Genomic DNA, 17,065 nt, shown 5'->3' with positions numbered 1-17,065 from the left:
TGTTCCATAGCCTCACCCTCCAATATCTAGCAAAATAGCACTGCCTCTGTTTTTGTACATCAAATGTCCATGAAAACCTTTGACCAAATAAAGGATTCCATTGCTTAAGAACACTGCATAATATTGAATACCATGTGGTGGAATACCGGAGCATGGCATGGATTACTTTTAAGTTCCTCAAAGAAGTTCTATACAGAACTGTTATATTTCAGCTCTCTTCGCCATCAGTTTTATTTGATCACTTTCTTTTCCACTTTATGAGATAGAGGCAATTCATTAGTAGCTCCATCTCACTTCTCAGTTGGTGGTTTGACCCATTCTTCTACACAGATACTATTGATACTAGGAAAGAAAAAGAGAACTGAAGGACAGGACTGTAAGAATAATAAAAGTTAGTGAATGGTGGAGGTGATCATTTCTATTTTCTAGAGAGATCCTGCCCAGGAATTAGTCCAGTAAATGTCAGGGAACAAATTGAAATATTAGTAGATTGAACTTCAATTGAGCCATACCTCAAAAAAGCAACATAGATTCCTTGGTTCCAACAGTCAAAATACTCCATATTTTGACTTTTAGTACTTTTAAAATTTGCTATTCTTTTGACAAAAATATGCTAAGTGGTCTATATGATGCTGAATAACTTAGGCTTCATGATCTTACTTCTATATTTGTAGGGACTATCTTTCAGAGACAGTTGAAAGTCATCGAAAAGAAGCAGAAATAAGTCTGAACATTTCGAAAGAAATCACTCAAAATCGAAATTTTGTCCTAGCTATACCTTTTAACTATTTAAAGGTAACAATTTTGTCCTAGCTGTACATTTTAACTAGTTAAAGATGACTATCCAGGAAGTTAAGACATTTTTCTTGAATATATATACAAAATACATTTTGTATCTTTGATTCATATTCATAGTTTTAAAACATCAATTCAAAGGGGGGAAGGTTGAGCTCGAAAGAAATAATAAACCTAATATCAAGTGGAAGAGGGGAATATTTAGATCAAAATAAATGGTACCAGAAATCCCTAAAATGCTCATTTTTAACATCATCCTCTTCTTGCAAAAATTATAATAGTAATCCATTTCAATGGAAATAAAGTACTGTAATATTTATAGTCTGTGCCAGAGTTATAATGACTGCAGGGCCAGAAGTGAAGTGTCACAGCATGCTCCACATGTTTTTAACACGGTTTCTAAAGGCTCTGGAGGCTATTAAATTTAATGAACCCATCTGCTATGAGACAGAGGTCCCAGCGTAATCAGTTTCTTCCATGCCATGTAATGCAGATGGCATTTTTTGTTACACAACCCAGCAGGATGGTTTATGTTTCTCTTTACGTGTGTCTTTTTGTTTTGACGATTTGAAGTTCTTTGATATGCAGGGGTATCTTGGGAAAATACTGTAAATTCCGTTTCTAAGCACCAACAACTTCCCGATGATGGTTTCAACCCCCTGAGTAATTGCTTCTAGGCAGCAAGATGCTGTAGGTTATAGCAGTCACCCAAATGACTCCTAAATGGCCTAGGTGCCATTCCTAGATAGGAAACTGAAATGAATGTGCAATTTATCAAGTGCAAAGCATTTTTTTCCCCAAAGTTGGACTTAGTGGGGGGTGAGGAGGAAGGAGACAAGTCCAATTTGCAAATGCAACTAAATTGGTTTGAAAGTCCCGACAAATTGCATACTGAATTGCATTACTGGCAAAGGGGAGGAGCAGGAGGGCTTGGTAATGAATTCTCATTATTTTAAATGGTCACATTCCCACTGTTTCTAAAAAGATTTCTTCGCTTCCCTCCTGTGTGTCCCTGTGGTCTGTGCAAACACCCCTGAAGGGGGTTGATCAGAGATGCTATGCTTCCTCAGTTTGAGGCAGGTTTACCTAAACAATAAGTTGAGGAGCATTACAAGTGGATTAAAACTCAACTGGCAAGTACAAGTCATTTGCTTACCAAAATGGAGTACGTTCAATTGTTAATGATTATTTTTTCTTTTTCATTAGAGAGATAATCATTATGTACTACATATATTTAGATGAAAAAGCCATGACTTTAAGAATTCTGGGGTTTGCCATTTTCATCAATTAATACAAGAGGTCTTATTAGATTAAGTATAATTAACGTTGCTAACAGTAATCGTTTCTTTGGGCTTCACTAGGAAAGCAAATTGAATAGAACAGACAGACAGGATACAGAATATTTAATCAGAATAGAAGAAGAGGGAAGGAGGATGCATCCTCAGGAGTTTTGTCTGTTTTAATTCTAGATCAAGTTTCTCCAAATGAAATTCTTGACTATCATACACAAGAATCCAAGCTCAACCTCTATTCACCAACTTTTATTCTGAGCTTGCCTAGAGTCAGAACTTCATGGATCAATAAGCTATTAATAAAAAGGAAAGATACTGTTCTCACAGGACACTGTTAGCTATTCACTTAAGTACTGAGTGAATTACATAGTTGTATTTGTTATAATTGGATTTTTAGTCATACTGGTGAGTTAAGAAACAGGAATTTTTTTTGCTTTAACTACCCAGATATTAAGGAGGAAAAAAATACATTTGAGAACATATTAAGAAAACCTATGGGGTTCAAGTGGCCTTCATAAAAAGAGCTACTTCTTTAGTCTTTAGTAGAAATGACATATATAAGCAGTCCTAAGAGACTTAAGATTCTTTTTATTTTTTTCATTTATTTTTTTGTTTGGTTTCTGGGCCACACCTGGCAGTGCTCAGGGTTACTCTTGGCTCTGCACTTAGAAATCGCTCCTGGTAGGCTCAGGGGACCATATGAGATGTTATATGGTCTTTCCCAGGTCAGTATCATACAAGGCAAACACCTTACTTAACCACTACGTTTTCACTCCAGTACCAGTCTTTAGATTCTTAAGGGGATCAAAGTTTATTTTGCTATAAAGAGAACCAGGCTTTGGAGGTGTCTGTGGTATGAGGACAGCACTGCTAGAGTACAGAGATTCTTTTACCCTGCAATTCTATTGAGTGACAAGAGGCAGTGGCTGTATTTTATTTTTATTAACATTTTATTCGAATCGCTGTGAGATACACGTTACAAATTGTTCACCATTGAGTTTCATTCATACAATATTCCAACTCCTATTCCTTCACTAGCACTCATTTTCAACTTCCCATGACCAATATCCCTAGTTTTTTCTATGCTGGGCCTCTCTCCCACACCTGCCTCTATAAAAACACGGTTATTCTCTCTGTCTCTCTTTCATTCTGTGTTTCTTTCTCTTTTCATGTATTCCTTTAAAATACTGTAGCTTCCAATAGTTTTTAATAAAGGGGTATCATGCGCATCACTTTACCTTTTTTCAGTCCTCAGTTCTTGTTCAGAAGGATCATTTCCAACTATCTTTATCATAGTGGTCCCTTCTCTGCCCTAACAGCACTCCTGAGCTATTTGTTTTTATTTTTTGTTTGTTTGTTGTTGTTGTTGTTGTTTGGTTTTTGGGTCACATCCGAATGTGCTCAGGGGTCACTTCTGGCTCCACATTCAGAAATAGCTCCTGGCAGGCTCAGGGGACCATATGGGATGCTGGGATTTGAACCACCGACCTTCTGCATGCAAGGCAAATGCTTTACCTCCATAGAGCTATTTGTGGCAAGCTTTCTCTCATGGATTAGTCTTCTTAACCTCATCTCTATTGTTCTTGGGTATTATTAATATATACCCTTATATTATATATCACAAATAGGTACAATCATTCTATGTTTATTCTTCTCCCCTTATATCATTTCACTCAGCATAATATTCTCCATATCCATCCATGTATAAGCATATTTTGTGATTTTATTTTCCTCAAGAGCTATGTAGTATTCCATTGTGTAGGTGTACCATGGTTTCTTTATCGACTCACCTGTCCTTGGGTCTTTGGGTCCTTGAGTTTTTCCAAGTCCTGGCTATTATGAATAGTGCTGCAAAGAAATAAGAATGCAGATGCCTTTCTGCAGATATATTTTAAGGTTCCTAAGGTATATTCCCAGGAGTGGTTTTGTTGGGTCATATGGGAGTTCAGTTAATAGTTTTTGGATATTATTTCTAGTCTTTTTATATTGCTTTTAATAAAGCCCAACCAGTCTACATTTCTACCAGTAGTGAATGAGAGTTCCTTTCTCCCTGCATTTCTACCAGCACTAGTTGATTTGGTTCTTTTGATGTATGCCAGTCTCTATGGTGTGAGATGATATCACTCTTCTGATTTGCATTTCCTTAGTGGTTAATGATGTGCAGTATTTTTATTTGCCTATGGACACCTGTATTTCTTCTTCCAGGAAGTTTTTGTTTATCTCTTCTCCCCATTATTTGATGGATTTGGACGTTTTTTTCCTTGTTAAGCTCTACCAGTGTCTTATATATCTTATATAATAACCCCTTCCTTATAGGATGAGTACTGGGTAAATTATTTATCCCAATCTGTCAGATGATTAGTAGTCCCAAACATATAGAGACCAAGGTGAATGAGAACATGTATCAAATCCTGATATAGGGCCCGGAGAGATAGCACAACGGTGTTTGCCTTGCAAGCAGCCGATCCAGGACCAAAGGTGGTTGGTTCGAATCCCGGTGTCCCATATGGTCCCCCGTGCCTGCCAGGAGCTATTTCTGAGCAGACAGCCAGGAGTAACCCCTGAGCGCCACCGGGTGTGGCCCAAAAACAAACAAACAAATAAATAAACAAATCCTGATATCAATGTGAATAAACCAATTCCTACCAATTTCTACCAAGAGCACCAGATGAAAACTTCAGTGAGGCCAAAGCCTAACAGGAGACATTTGAGACCTTGACACGAAGGTACAGTTAATCCTGAAATCATGATATATCACATTTGTGTTGTTTTAAGTCATTGCGATCATCTGTCACACAACGATTGAAACTAAACAGAGCTGTGGCAGTCAAGCTGACTACACTCCACAAGAGTATTAATATTTCTAGCCGGGAATCACAGCCATTCCCTTTCAATAGAGCACACAGAGATCCTAAATAACACCAAGCGTCAGTAAAACGGGTGACAGACTAACCTAGCCACTGGATCAACCACCAACTTTGAATAAAATGAAGAAATTGGAAGTGAGAAAAATAAGTATCGATGTCTTCAGAATGCAAGCAAGACTTTTTGTCCCTTCATTATGATGGCTCTACCCATTGTTTTAGTTCTGATTGAAGCACTATTATTTACAAAATCTCTTATAGTTGAGTTTCAGTAATATAATTTGCACCACCAATCCCATCACCAGTGTTAAGCTTCCACCATCAATGCCCCATTATCCCTCTCATCCCTCAGGCTGCCTCCTTGACAGGAACTTTATTTTTGGAGTGTGCCAAATAGGCAGTACTTAGGGGTTACTGCTGGCTCTGAACTCATGAATTACTCCGGGTAGGTTTGGGGTCTTGTACCAGGGATTGAGCCCAGATCAGCTACTTATTAGGCAAACATTCTACCCACTCTATTATTACTCTGACCCCTAGACAGGCATATTTTAAAATTAGGTCGTTACAAGTTGAAATTTAGTTTGCTGGGTTTGTGGTTAAGATATAAAGATAAATCACAGCTCTACACCACTAATGTAACTGAGGCACCTAATGCTGTTACCTCTTGTTAGCTTCTTTTTATATGCCCATTTTCAACACAATGACAATTTTTTAGCAACTTCTAAATTCTAAAATTTAGAGTATTTTCAAGGTATTCATTTACACATTCATAGATGTAACAACTTTCTCTTCCACACTCAAACAATTGGTCTAAATAATATTTGATTTATTGCTACAGTAATAATGCAGGTTGCATTAATTGTTTGGGGAAGTTTGACAATAAAGAGTTGACTTTTAACAATTGCAACTTAGCTGAAGGGACTGCTGTTGTACCAGCATGGTCTTCTAGCCAAATGGCCAGTGTGATGTGCATAAAAGTCACAAACTCTGTGTCAGTTAAATGGAAGTTCCCTGTCCCTGGGCAAATAGCCAGCTCTTACCTCACTGAGGTTAGGTATGTGGGCTTACCTAGCATAATTAGCACAACCCTCAGTCATCCTTGGAAACATTGGCCTAAGGTACCAGCTCAATATTAATAGTCAGCTTACAACATGGAATTATAGGAAAATGAATTCCAACATATTCAAGTGGCTCTTTAGTTGATCAATTCTTCTAAGGTACTTATCAATATTAAGTGTCAAATTCAATTCTCAAATTTTATAACCATAGTTAGCACAGAGGTCAAAGAAATATTTTTTTATTCGTCCTATATCCTATGACAAACCTTCACATTGGTTTTCCTGAAGTGAAGAGATCATCTTTGAAATTATTTAGTGCATTTCACCAACATGCTCCTTAAAAGCAGATAATACTACCCCCCCACACACACACACCATTTTACAAATAAGGAAAACAGCATGCAAGAAACTAAGTCACTTGTTTAGGGACACAGCTAGTATTGACATGTAATTCAAACTCAGCTTCTAAGTCTAAAGTCTTAGCAAGTGAATGAAGGTAGACTAGAAATACGTCCCAATATAAAAAAAAAAAATTCCCTAGATGCCAACTCTTCCAGGACATTAGATTAATTCAGACAGAATCACTAGTCCTAATGCCAAGAACTACTGACTTTGGACTCTGAAAAGCTGGGACATGTTTGAGCCATGGTGAGCAGAGATTGTCCCAAATGTGTCAGGACAGTCAAGAGCTCACAACTGTTGATGTTCCAGCCCCCTCCCACTTCATCTTCTGGGTGGTTTCAAAGTTGGTGGGCTCCTCTTGGAATTTAGACTTTGCAGATGAGTTCAGCATATGAATCCTATTTTGACCTCTTCTATATGACAGGAGGCTTTTGTCCTTACCCTGGCAGAGCTGTCCAGACCCAGATGAGGACTTTGAAGAGATTGTAGTTTGCTGGCCAAGAGGAGCAGCAGCTGCTTATCCTCCTCCAACAGGCCAACAAAAAGAGGGAGCTATAACCTCAGAATTGCTCCAGTCCAATAGGTTACTCAACGAGACCGAGATGAAAAGGAGCTTTCAAAATATTGTTCTAGAGGGCAGATTTATCAGGGTTAGTTGCAAAGACGCAACAGAAGCTTGGAAAGCACAGAGGCAAGGCTGAGCTTTCAGTCAGAAAAAGAAAGCACATTAAGAGGTCTAGTTGTACAGACCTCAAAGACTTTTTGAAGGGGTGGAAAAAATGAGTCCTGTCATCTTAGCCTATCACTGACATGCATAAGTGGCAATAATGAGCCACTTAAAACATAATTTTATTTTAAAGTAAGTAAAGTTGATTATGACACCAATGCAAATTTCATGTAAATGTTTAAAATAAAGCACAATACTTCAAAGACATTTTCTTTGCAATGGCATGCTCAATGCTGTACCCAGATCTTATATGTTGTTGCTGCTGTCAAAAGTTCTTTAGTCAAAGGGTTCACATAGAAATCACTTCCTCTGTTGTCCTACCCCATCTATCTGAGTCTCTCTCTATGTAATTAAAAAAATCTCAAATAATTGATATAAGTGTCCATGTGCTCTAATGCTAACATTATTTTAGTACAAATGCACTAACATATTTCATTAATAAGGTTTTCTTCATCCTGGCTATTATCTGTAGGTTAGGCATCCCCATCCAGAATATTTCATTAATTGGAATAGTCTACAGAGAAAATGTTCTGTGTCTTTTTTACTAGTGATACTGATTTTTATGACTTGCTTGAGATTTGGTCTTTTTATTAACTTTTTTTTTTGTTCTTTGAACCGTACCAAATAGCTCTCAGTGGTTACTCCTGACTCTGTGCTCAGAAGTTGCTCCTGGCAGGCTCAAGGGACCATATGGGTTGCCAGGAATCAAACCTGGGTCTGTCCTGGGTCTACTGCATGCAAAGCAAATGCCCTACCGTTGTGCTATCTCTTTGACCCCAAGATTTGTTCTTTTTTATCCCACTGTAAATACTCTCCTCTTCATCCCCCAAGTAGTCAAAAAGTTTTTGATAACACAATCGTAGACTATGTAAATAACCACACCACACATCATCAAAATTGCCTCCTAAATGTAACTTCTATTAAATCTTTGCCCAAATCAACCTTTACTGAAAAGGATAATGGTAGTTGACCAACTCTATCCGAGTTTCAATCTTCTATTGAACATTTCCACACATTTAGTGAGATTTTAAACTCATTCATTTATATTTATTTTGCTACTTGCTATTAGCTTGTATATGTACCTTTCCAGTTCATTCACCAAGACACAATATGTACTGTTATCTTCTAAATTATGAGACTCAAATTTCCCCAGGTTTTCTCAAAATTGACTAATGATCACCGTTTTAATCAGATTCTTAGGTCCTTTTCATATTACTTCATATTTTTAATTTTATTTTATTGAAACCATTTATTGAAAACATTGTGATTTACAAAGTCCTTCATAGTTGGGTTTTAGACTTACAATAAATCAGGACCAATTGTACCCCAGTGTCCACCTCCCTCTACCAATGTTCCCTAAGTGTATCCCATATCAGCCCCCAAATTGCCAGTTTAACAGGCCCATTAAGTTTAGATTGTTTTTTATTTCATATTACTATGTTAATGTTTTGAGAATAATTTAATAATATTCTGACAGAAAATACTTCAGACCTTTCTTCTAAGTGGTGTGTGTGTGTGTATGAGTGCGTGCCTCTGTGTGTGCACGTGCCTCTGTGTGTATGTGTGTGTGTGTGTGTGTGTGTGTGTGTGTGTGTGTGTGTGTGTGTGTGTGTGTGTGTGAGATATAGGTGATAGTTGGGGAGAGATCAAAGGTATCTTCTTATTCTTGTTCTGGAATGAGAAATTTTCTAACGAATTCAATTTCCTTAGAAGTGAAGATCTGAGTTCTACATGTTCTAATGATAACTGAAGTACCACTGCTTCTAGGTCCTTTCAATGGACAGAACAACTATGATACATGCAATCTAGTTAGCCCCACAGTTAGCTGCCATGTCCCTCTTTTCTTACACATTTACTCTAGTCACAAAGTAGATTCAAAATTCCGCTACCTACATCTCACTATGACTCCAGAGAAGTTTAAAATTTATTTGAAATTCCCTTTTCTCCTGTACTAAAAGTCATCGATGTGCCAGTTTTAAAATTTAAGTGTATACAATATATTCAAAAGGTTATTGATTGTCCCCTCTTTTTCTGTATAGTTTTGTTTATTTAAAATGTAGCTAGGTTCATATGGTTTTTCTTTTACCATTAGTTTATCCTATTTTTAATTTTATTTTAATATTCAATGCTTGAAAGATTAATGTACTTTTTAAAAGTCAAACAATTACACAAGTATACTAGGCAATGTCTTGCTCTATTTTTGCTCCCTTGTACTCCCCACACTTATTGTAGATGACAAATTATGTTGGTTTAGTATATATTCTTCCTGCTATTAATTTTGTATAATTAAGCAAATTTCCTCTTACATCTTACAAACAAGAGCATTTTAAGCAAAATAATCTGGACATTGTTCTGTGAGAAAATACCCTTACTCTTATTCTTGGAATTAAGACAACTCATATTTTATGTATTTACTATATATATCTTATCAAATTGTTCTCTTATGTTTCAGTGTTTAGCTAATTGCCAATATTTTGAAATTACCATGATCGCCCTCATCTCAGTTTCACTTTCCATGGTTTCAAGTACCTGCAGTAAATATTAGACAAAATTACTACATGTAAAATATTGTGGGAGATGCAAATATTATTACTGTTTCTTAAGTGTTATCATTCACGTCTTTATTTTGAATATATTTTATTAACTTAAAAACTAAATGTGTGTATTTCATGTGTGCAGGAAAACAATATTTATAAGGTTCCTTATATATGAACTATCAGATTCAGGAATACACTGAGGAGGGTCTTAAAATGAGTCTACAGTGGGTAAGGTGTGTGGGGGGGGAGGGGAAACTGTACAAGAAATTTTGCAAGGAGAAAATTTTGCATTTGTGTTTTCAGACTCTTGAAGGTCTGCTAGGCCTAGTTCCTGAGGTGAATTTCTGCATAAGAACAGATAAAAATTTTCTCCCTAGAAAGTGCCCACTCTTCATTTCGACAGGCTTGCCAGTCTATGTGCTGATGAGAAATTTATTTTTGCCACATCAATACATGATGAGAGAGGATATCTCTCTATAGTATAAGATGGTTTTGCTTACTATGATATGAGTGAAATTGCCCATCTTTTATATGTTTATAAGCCATTTTTATTCACTTAAAATTTTTCCATGTCTTTTTCACATTTTTCTATTAGAATATTGTGGCTTCCCATTAGTTTATAAAGGCCCTTGTATATTAGAATTATTACTTGTTTTTTTGTTTTGTTTTGTTTTGTTGGTTTTTGGGTCACACCCTGCAGTGTTCAGGGGTTACTACTGACTCTATGCTCAGAAATGTTCCTGGCAGACTCCGAGGAACATATGGGATGCCGGGATTTGAACCACCATCCTTCTGCATGCAAGGCAATTGCCTTGCCTTCATGCATTCTCTTCGGCCCCCATTAATTGTTTTTAATGTTATCTATTCACCCATATACATATGTATATGTTTACTTATCAAATGTGTTCTCCCATTTTATCACTTGCCTTTTATTATTTATATTGAGCTTTGACCAACAAAAGTTTGATTTGTTTTTTGTCAAAATTATTCACTTTTTTTTCCTATTGTACATCGATTTGTTGTTCAAAGGCTTTGTCATTACATTCACTTGAATTTTGTTCTAGTTGGAATGTTTCCTACTTTACAATTTAAATATCTGGTCCTCTTGGACTTTTTTCTTGCATATGGTGTAAAGAACAGAACAAATTCTATCTTTTGTCCATGTGGTTATTTAGTTTTCTCAAAAGCACTTTTTTTTTTAACAAAGTCCACCATCATCCCATGCATCAGAACCATCACTCTAATAAACTAAATTACCAGATAGTTGGTTCTTCTCTTACTTTTCTTCCTTTGATTGATCCCATCTTTTTTAATAATTGTTCAGTGAGGTGCTGGTAACATAATTTCTTACTTGAGGAGCTGGTTTTATATTTAAAAACAAATTTAACAGAACAAAATGACTGATCAAACTGGGTGTGAGAGATTGCACACAAAACCACTTCATGACTTGACCCTTGTGCCACATTCACTCGTCCCCTTAGTACTTATTTTTCCTTCCCACTCAACCACAAGCAAGAACAAGAAATGGACCAACACTATTGTTATCGTTAGTGTTAAAATGGTGCCAACATAAATGGGGCAGCTGAGTTAGTTTGTTTACATGATTCTAAACCAAACTGGGACTAAACTCTGAAAATGTTATAGGCCCAGGTCTCCCTGGCAACCAAAAATTTTCCTTTGAATTGATATCATTTTTATTCAGGGCAATTTCTCCTAGGGAGGGAGCGTCTCTTTTTTGACCAATTCCTGTTTCCAGGACTCCATTGTATTTTTCAAGGCTGGGGTGTGGCAGGAGGCCATAGTTTTTTTTCCCCAAGATGGGTTCTCAGAAGCTGTTCCTGCCCCCATATTAGCCTGCAGCTGCCAAGAAAACCTCAGACTGCAAACGTCCAGGGAGAGAAAGGCTGGCCCCCAGCAGTCATTGAGCTCACTCCAGAGGACAGCTGTGTCTGGGTTACAGTGATTAATGTGATGTTAATCCCCACAAAAACGAGGGAAGAGAGGCCCTGAGAGAATATTTACAATCAGTAAATGAAAAACACTGCTCCCATCAGACTCATTATCTCTATGAAAAATCACCCTGAAATTACACAAGCAACCCAGCCATTGAGCCATTATTTGATGATTAGCAAAGCCCCTCCTACTGAGCTAAATTCATCATCAGAACTGCATTGTAAAGGAAGCCGCCAGGGCCAACAGTCTTACAGCAACAGTGGTGCCTATATAGCCTCTATGGAAGCAAGCTCCCTTTTAACTATGAGACAAGGCAGCTAAGTAAGACCTAGGCCTTGGAGCCAGGTCCACTTCATTGTTAAGACTTGAGCTATGCTTTTGTCTATCCCAAGGCAAGACCTAGTGATTCATTACTAGGACTAAGCCTCCCCAATGGTGAGACTGAATATAGGTCTATAATTGCTTCTACACTGACAAAATTTGTGGAGTGAAAAAACACAAGTAACCGAAGAAGGCCTATGCAAAAATAAATGAGTTTTTAGGTTGACCCAAACGACACCTTTTCAAGACAGTGGATCTGTCCTCTGATGCCCAATTTTTCACCCACCTTGGCTGTTAAGGCAACCAAGGCGAACTGTACCACAAAGGAAAATATTGTTGAAGCTCTTCATTACAGAAGAAGAATATGGATGCTAATTTTTTTTGGAATTAACACAAACTCTCACACCACAGGATGTGGAGTAGACAGTCAAATCCCCACCCCACACCAGGGACCCTGAAAACTCACTGTGCTGTCAATGTAAGCTTCAGTCCACACCACATCGTGCTGTTGGTCAATAACTTTGGGTCGGCTGAGCACATGGAGGTATTCCATGACATTTTCTTGCACATCGGCCAAGGTGGAGATCTGGGTGAAAAACCCTGCCAAAACCCAAGGGAGAACCAAATTTAATAACAGACTGCACAAGGTACAACAAGGAGGCAGGATTATACCAGGCCTTTCGGCATCTAGTGAATTTTTCTTTTTTATCTATTTTATCTATTTTTAAAACATTAGCTCTTGAGTGTACCATCATTGGCTTCATGAATAATTCATTTATGTTAGCAAATGTAGACCAAAAAAAGGAATAAAATTAAAATAAACCATAAACCACCTCCCTGAGGAAACTACTATTAAAATCTCCCCTAGGAGTCAGAGGAATAGTAGAGCAGGTAGGGCAATTTTCTTGCATATAGCTGACTTAGGTTTAATTCATAGCACCCCAAATGGTCCCCCAGTCTCACGGGGAATGATCTCTATGATAGATATATAGAATATCCAGTGTGATATGTAAGATATTCAGCAAGATGTGCAAGATTGGCGGAAGGCTGCTTTGGGGGGACTGAAAATACCTCCAAGTGGCTAAAGGAAAGAGCTTGGGAAAGAGAAAAGAACAATGGAGTTCTAAGAGTTAAAAAACATAGCAGAGGTGATGGTATCTGTCACTAGAGACTTAAAAAGACTGCATACATTATTTAAAAAGGTAGGTTCATTTGGAGAATGCAACCTGATTCAGGTTTTCTGCCCTTTGTCCCTAATAAAGAACCCTTCCAGCCAATCACAGACTAGCCTCCTGTCATCCAAATCAAAAGGGTACATGAACCTCCAAAGCCTGGTCTCTCCCAGCATTTAATACAGTGTTTATAGAACCTCTTAGTGTCTGAAATTAAGCTCTAAGTAAAGAAACAGCCCTTCTGTTGTCCAGGAAGGGCCAGGACCTTCCCAGGGCATTTACAAACAAAGGCCAGCTGGATTGAATTTGGTGTGCCAACCCCAAACCAGGTTGGAACCATGTGGCTTCTGGCTTCCTGATGACAGCTTTGTACAGCACTAATTAACATGCACTGTCTCTCTGACCTACCCACACTTCAAGGACTAGAGAGCCAGAGTTTTGCCCATCCGAAGGGGATACAAGGTCTCAATGGAAAAGACTATGAGTGCTGATTCTAGCTTGAGGCTTAAGATAGGTCCCTTGACATTCCTTTGACATCTATGATGTTAAAAATTAATCTATAATATCAATAATTCATTATAAAAATATAACCCATTGGCACTCTTTAAGATTCTATGTACAAAGTTAGAGAGATCCATCTAGGTCATTGCTCTAGCAAGGTTTTCAGGGGTCCCCCCCTAGAAAGGGAAATGTAAGTTTTTAAAAGGGGTGGGATGACAGGAAGTATCAATGGTTACCTTCTCTCCATGCATACTGATAGAAATATTTGAGGAGGAAATAGAATAATTCATTTAAATTTGTGCTATCAGGGAAAGATCTTAGACAAATATGGGAGAGTGGACAATCTAAGAGAGCTGTTGCCATACTAATAAGAGGAAAAGTAATATAGACTATCTTCTAGTTTGGACTCACATGACATAGGTGAGTAACTTGAGGGTAGAACAGACCCCATGTTAAGTTCCAAGACCTTTAATATAACCAAAACAACATCTCCTTAAAGGAATTTTCCCTGGTTGTCTGCATCTTCATTTTAACTCCCAAAGCCAACAGTCCCTAATTTGAGTTTTTCAAATGTGGGTCAAGAGAAAAAAAGAACATGAACAGAAGGGGGCGTGTAGAATGTTAGCATGGAAGGGGAGTGGAGTGGAAAAACAATGACACATTGGGAAGGGATTATACTCAGATATCATCCTCATTTGGCCTCACTTATCATTGTCAAACTTCTGAAAACTTACAAATAGCTGGCTTCTTCCCAGAGCTAAGCCACATAGCCAACTGTACACCTAACACCTCCACAGGGATAACTATCTAAATCCTCAGACTGAACTTGTCCAGAGCCAACTCCTAACTTCCCCCGCCAAACCCAGACTTCCCCTGGTGGGTCTTCCTCATCTCACCAAATGGCGCCGCAGCCCAATTAGACCCCGACCATAGAAATCATCCTTGATATCCATCATTTCCTCACCCTGCCCCAGAGCTAACCCACTGGCATGCTCTCCTGGCCCTGCCTCTAGAAGATAGTTGAAACCACTTCCCATTCATATGATTCCCATTCTATTCTAAGCTCTTCGTAGATAAGCTATAGGATATCATCACAATTAAAAGACTAAGTCAAATTCTTATATGCAGGCTAGAATTATAAAATAGCTCCTATTAAACTAAAATAAAACAAATTTTACCTCCATAACTATCATGGGTCTCCATGAATTGGACCTTCCATCCCTAGGTCACCTGCTTGCCAATAGTCTTTCTCTATCTCTCTTGCAGAGGTTTTTTTCCTACCATGGACCATTTTACTAGCTACAATCTCTGCTTGGCATCCATTTAACCTAATGTTCCATAACTGGGACCTTTGTGTCATTCAGAGGTTAGCAGTCCAAACTCATTTTTTTCACTTAACATTGCATTCAATTTTTCAAAAGATTCATCTGGTGTTGAATTCTGACTTGTATGTCTGTTTATTTACTTTTACCACTATTCGGTGTCCAAAAGTTGATGCCAATTTCATCTGGAATGAAAGGATGGTATTAATGTATAAGTCATCAGGCATGCAAGGACTTCTTATGGGATTCACTTCGCCATTCTGTACTTGAATGCACAACAGTCTTTTATATACAAAGAAAACAGAAACACTCAAGTCAGTTATTTTTTCATATTTATATGAATCCGAGTTCACTTGATCCCACAACTTTTTGTATCTAACTACTAAAAGTCTCAGCCTCTTGCTGTCTTGGAAAAGAACAGGAACAGTGCTCAGAGGACATGCTGCCTTGAATAGCCCAATGGGCTATTTATGTCTCTATAGCTAGGAAATACTGAGGCTGGGAGAGAGAAATAGATGGCTGCTGTCTCCTGAGGCTCAGAGCAATGTTTAAGTGTTTGGTTCAAAAGTCTACTTAAAATTAGAGCACAATTATAATTTATATTTTAGCATAAGGAAGAAATGTAGGCATATAAAAGGTAAGGAAAACTGAAATTATAAAAAAAGTAATATTAATAATATACAAGCTTAATGTGAATTTGATCATCTAACCACAACCCACTAAAACTCAAAACTCTTCTGAAAGGGTCATTTTGTTTTTAAATGTTTTTATATAAGTTGGAGTCCACAATTGTACTTTTTGATGGATAACAGGAAGTCCCAGAGGGCTGGACTCCTGGGTTGAAACTAAAGGCACTTACCCTTGTTTTCCCACTACATTCTTTAAACTCAGTTCATTTCTACCCTACCCCACTTTAGAAAAAAAAAGAATTCTAGTGTTTGAATGTTTATTGTCTTCTTTAATGTGCTTTTTGGACTTCATCTATCATATAAGAAAATAGAATCAGCAATCATTCAGTAATTACCAAGAGAAATTAATGCTTAAATTAGCCACCTATTATAAATGGTCTGTTCATTTCTCTACCTAACATCAATTTATTTACCTTATTCTCTCCTAAAGTTTTCTGTGGACTCCAATCTACCACAATTCAGTATGACTAACCACATGTATCTGGTACTTTGTATTTCTAAAATTTTACCACCTTCCTTCAATGTTTCAAAGGAGTTTCTTGTCTAAAAAGTGCCAGGCACTTTTTCTGACTCCACTACCATCATCACCATTTTATTACTATACTTCACAAAGATTCTAGGTCCCACTCCTAGAAGTTTCTTTTTCATAAGAGAACCCATTCTACCAAGGATGTGATAAACAGTTCTCTTTAGCCTTTTCAAAGACTCTTTCCCCCACTTATTCTGACTTCCATCTTCTCAGTGCAATGAAGAGGCACAAATTTATTGGTATGGCTTAGTTTTCCTTCCAGTGTCTCAGTAGACCCTGATAATATTCAATGACATATTTTTTCTTCCCTTCTGTGCCATACACTACAGGAACAGTACTTCTTTATATAGAAAACTGTATAATTTCTCAACAGATTTGAACCATCATATCTCCTTGGATTTTCACAAAGAATAACAAGAAGTCTGCTTGGTTTAGATAGCCAAGTAGCAACTGTCCAATGAGTTATAAAAGAACCAGATTACAGGAGAATAACCATGAGAAATTCCATAAATAAATCATGGGGCTCCTATGATTAAAACTGTGGCACTAGTCTCACCTTGAATTTAGGACAATTTGAACTTTTTTCTTTGATATTAGTACTCTTTGTAGTATTTTTTAAAATTTCAAATGTTAAGTAAAAATAAATGATGTAAAGGATCAAAGTATGGAGTTAAGAATGCTAACTCAATTTAAATGTGCTCCAACCACCAACCTCAGCTCATCTCACAATCATGTTGTGCCCAGTTTTAAGATGATAGGAACTAGACTCCACGTAGAGAGAAACAATCTTCTGGAACTGGATTCCAAATGCTGATCTTGTTTTAATTGGCTAAGTCCAATTAATGACTTCTCTCAACTTAGAAATTCCTTTTCCTACATCTCTCAGTTTATGGAAAGCACAAA

At 37.4% G+C, this 17,065-nt stretch overlaps 1 protein-coding gene across 1 annotated transcript in view; it reads right to left on the bottom strand.

The window, feature by feature from the left end:
• Positions 1-17,065, bottom strand: part of CACNA2D3 (calcium voltage-gated channel auxiliary subunit alpha2delta 3) — a 983,089-nt gene that overhangs the window by 302,631 nt on the left and 663,393 nt on the right. Inside the window, 1 exon segment of the mRNA XM_049777717.1 lies at positions 12,416-12,549. Coding sequence (XP_049633674.1) covers positions 12,416-12,549 — 134 coding nt within the window.

The sequence above is a fragment of the Suncus etruscus genome, chromosome 7 (assembly GCF_024139225.1).
Source record: "Suncus etruscus isolate mSunEtr1 chromosome 7, mSunEtr1.pri.cur, whole genome shotgun sequence".
In the NCBI taxonomy this organism is placed as follows: Eukaryota; Metazoa; Chordata; class Mammalia; order Eulipotyphla; family Soricidae; genus Suncus; species Suncus etruscus.
The sequence above is the reverse complement of the archived record's forward strand: the minus strand, read 5'-3'. Positions and strand labels throughout refer to the sequence as shown.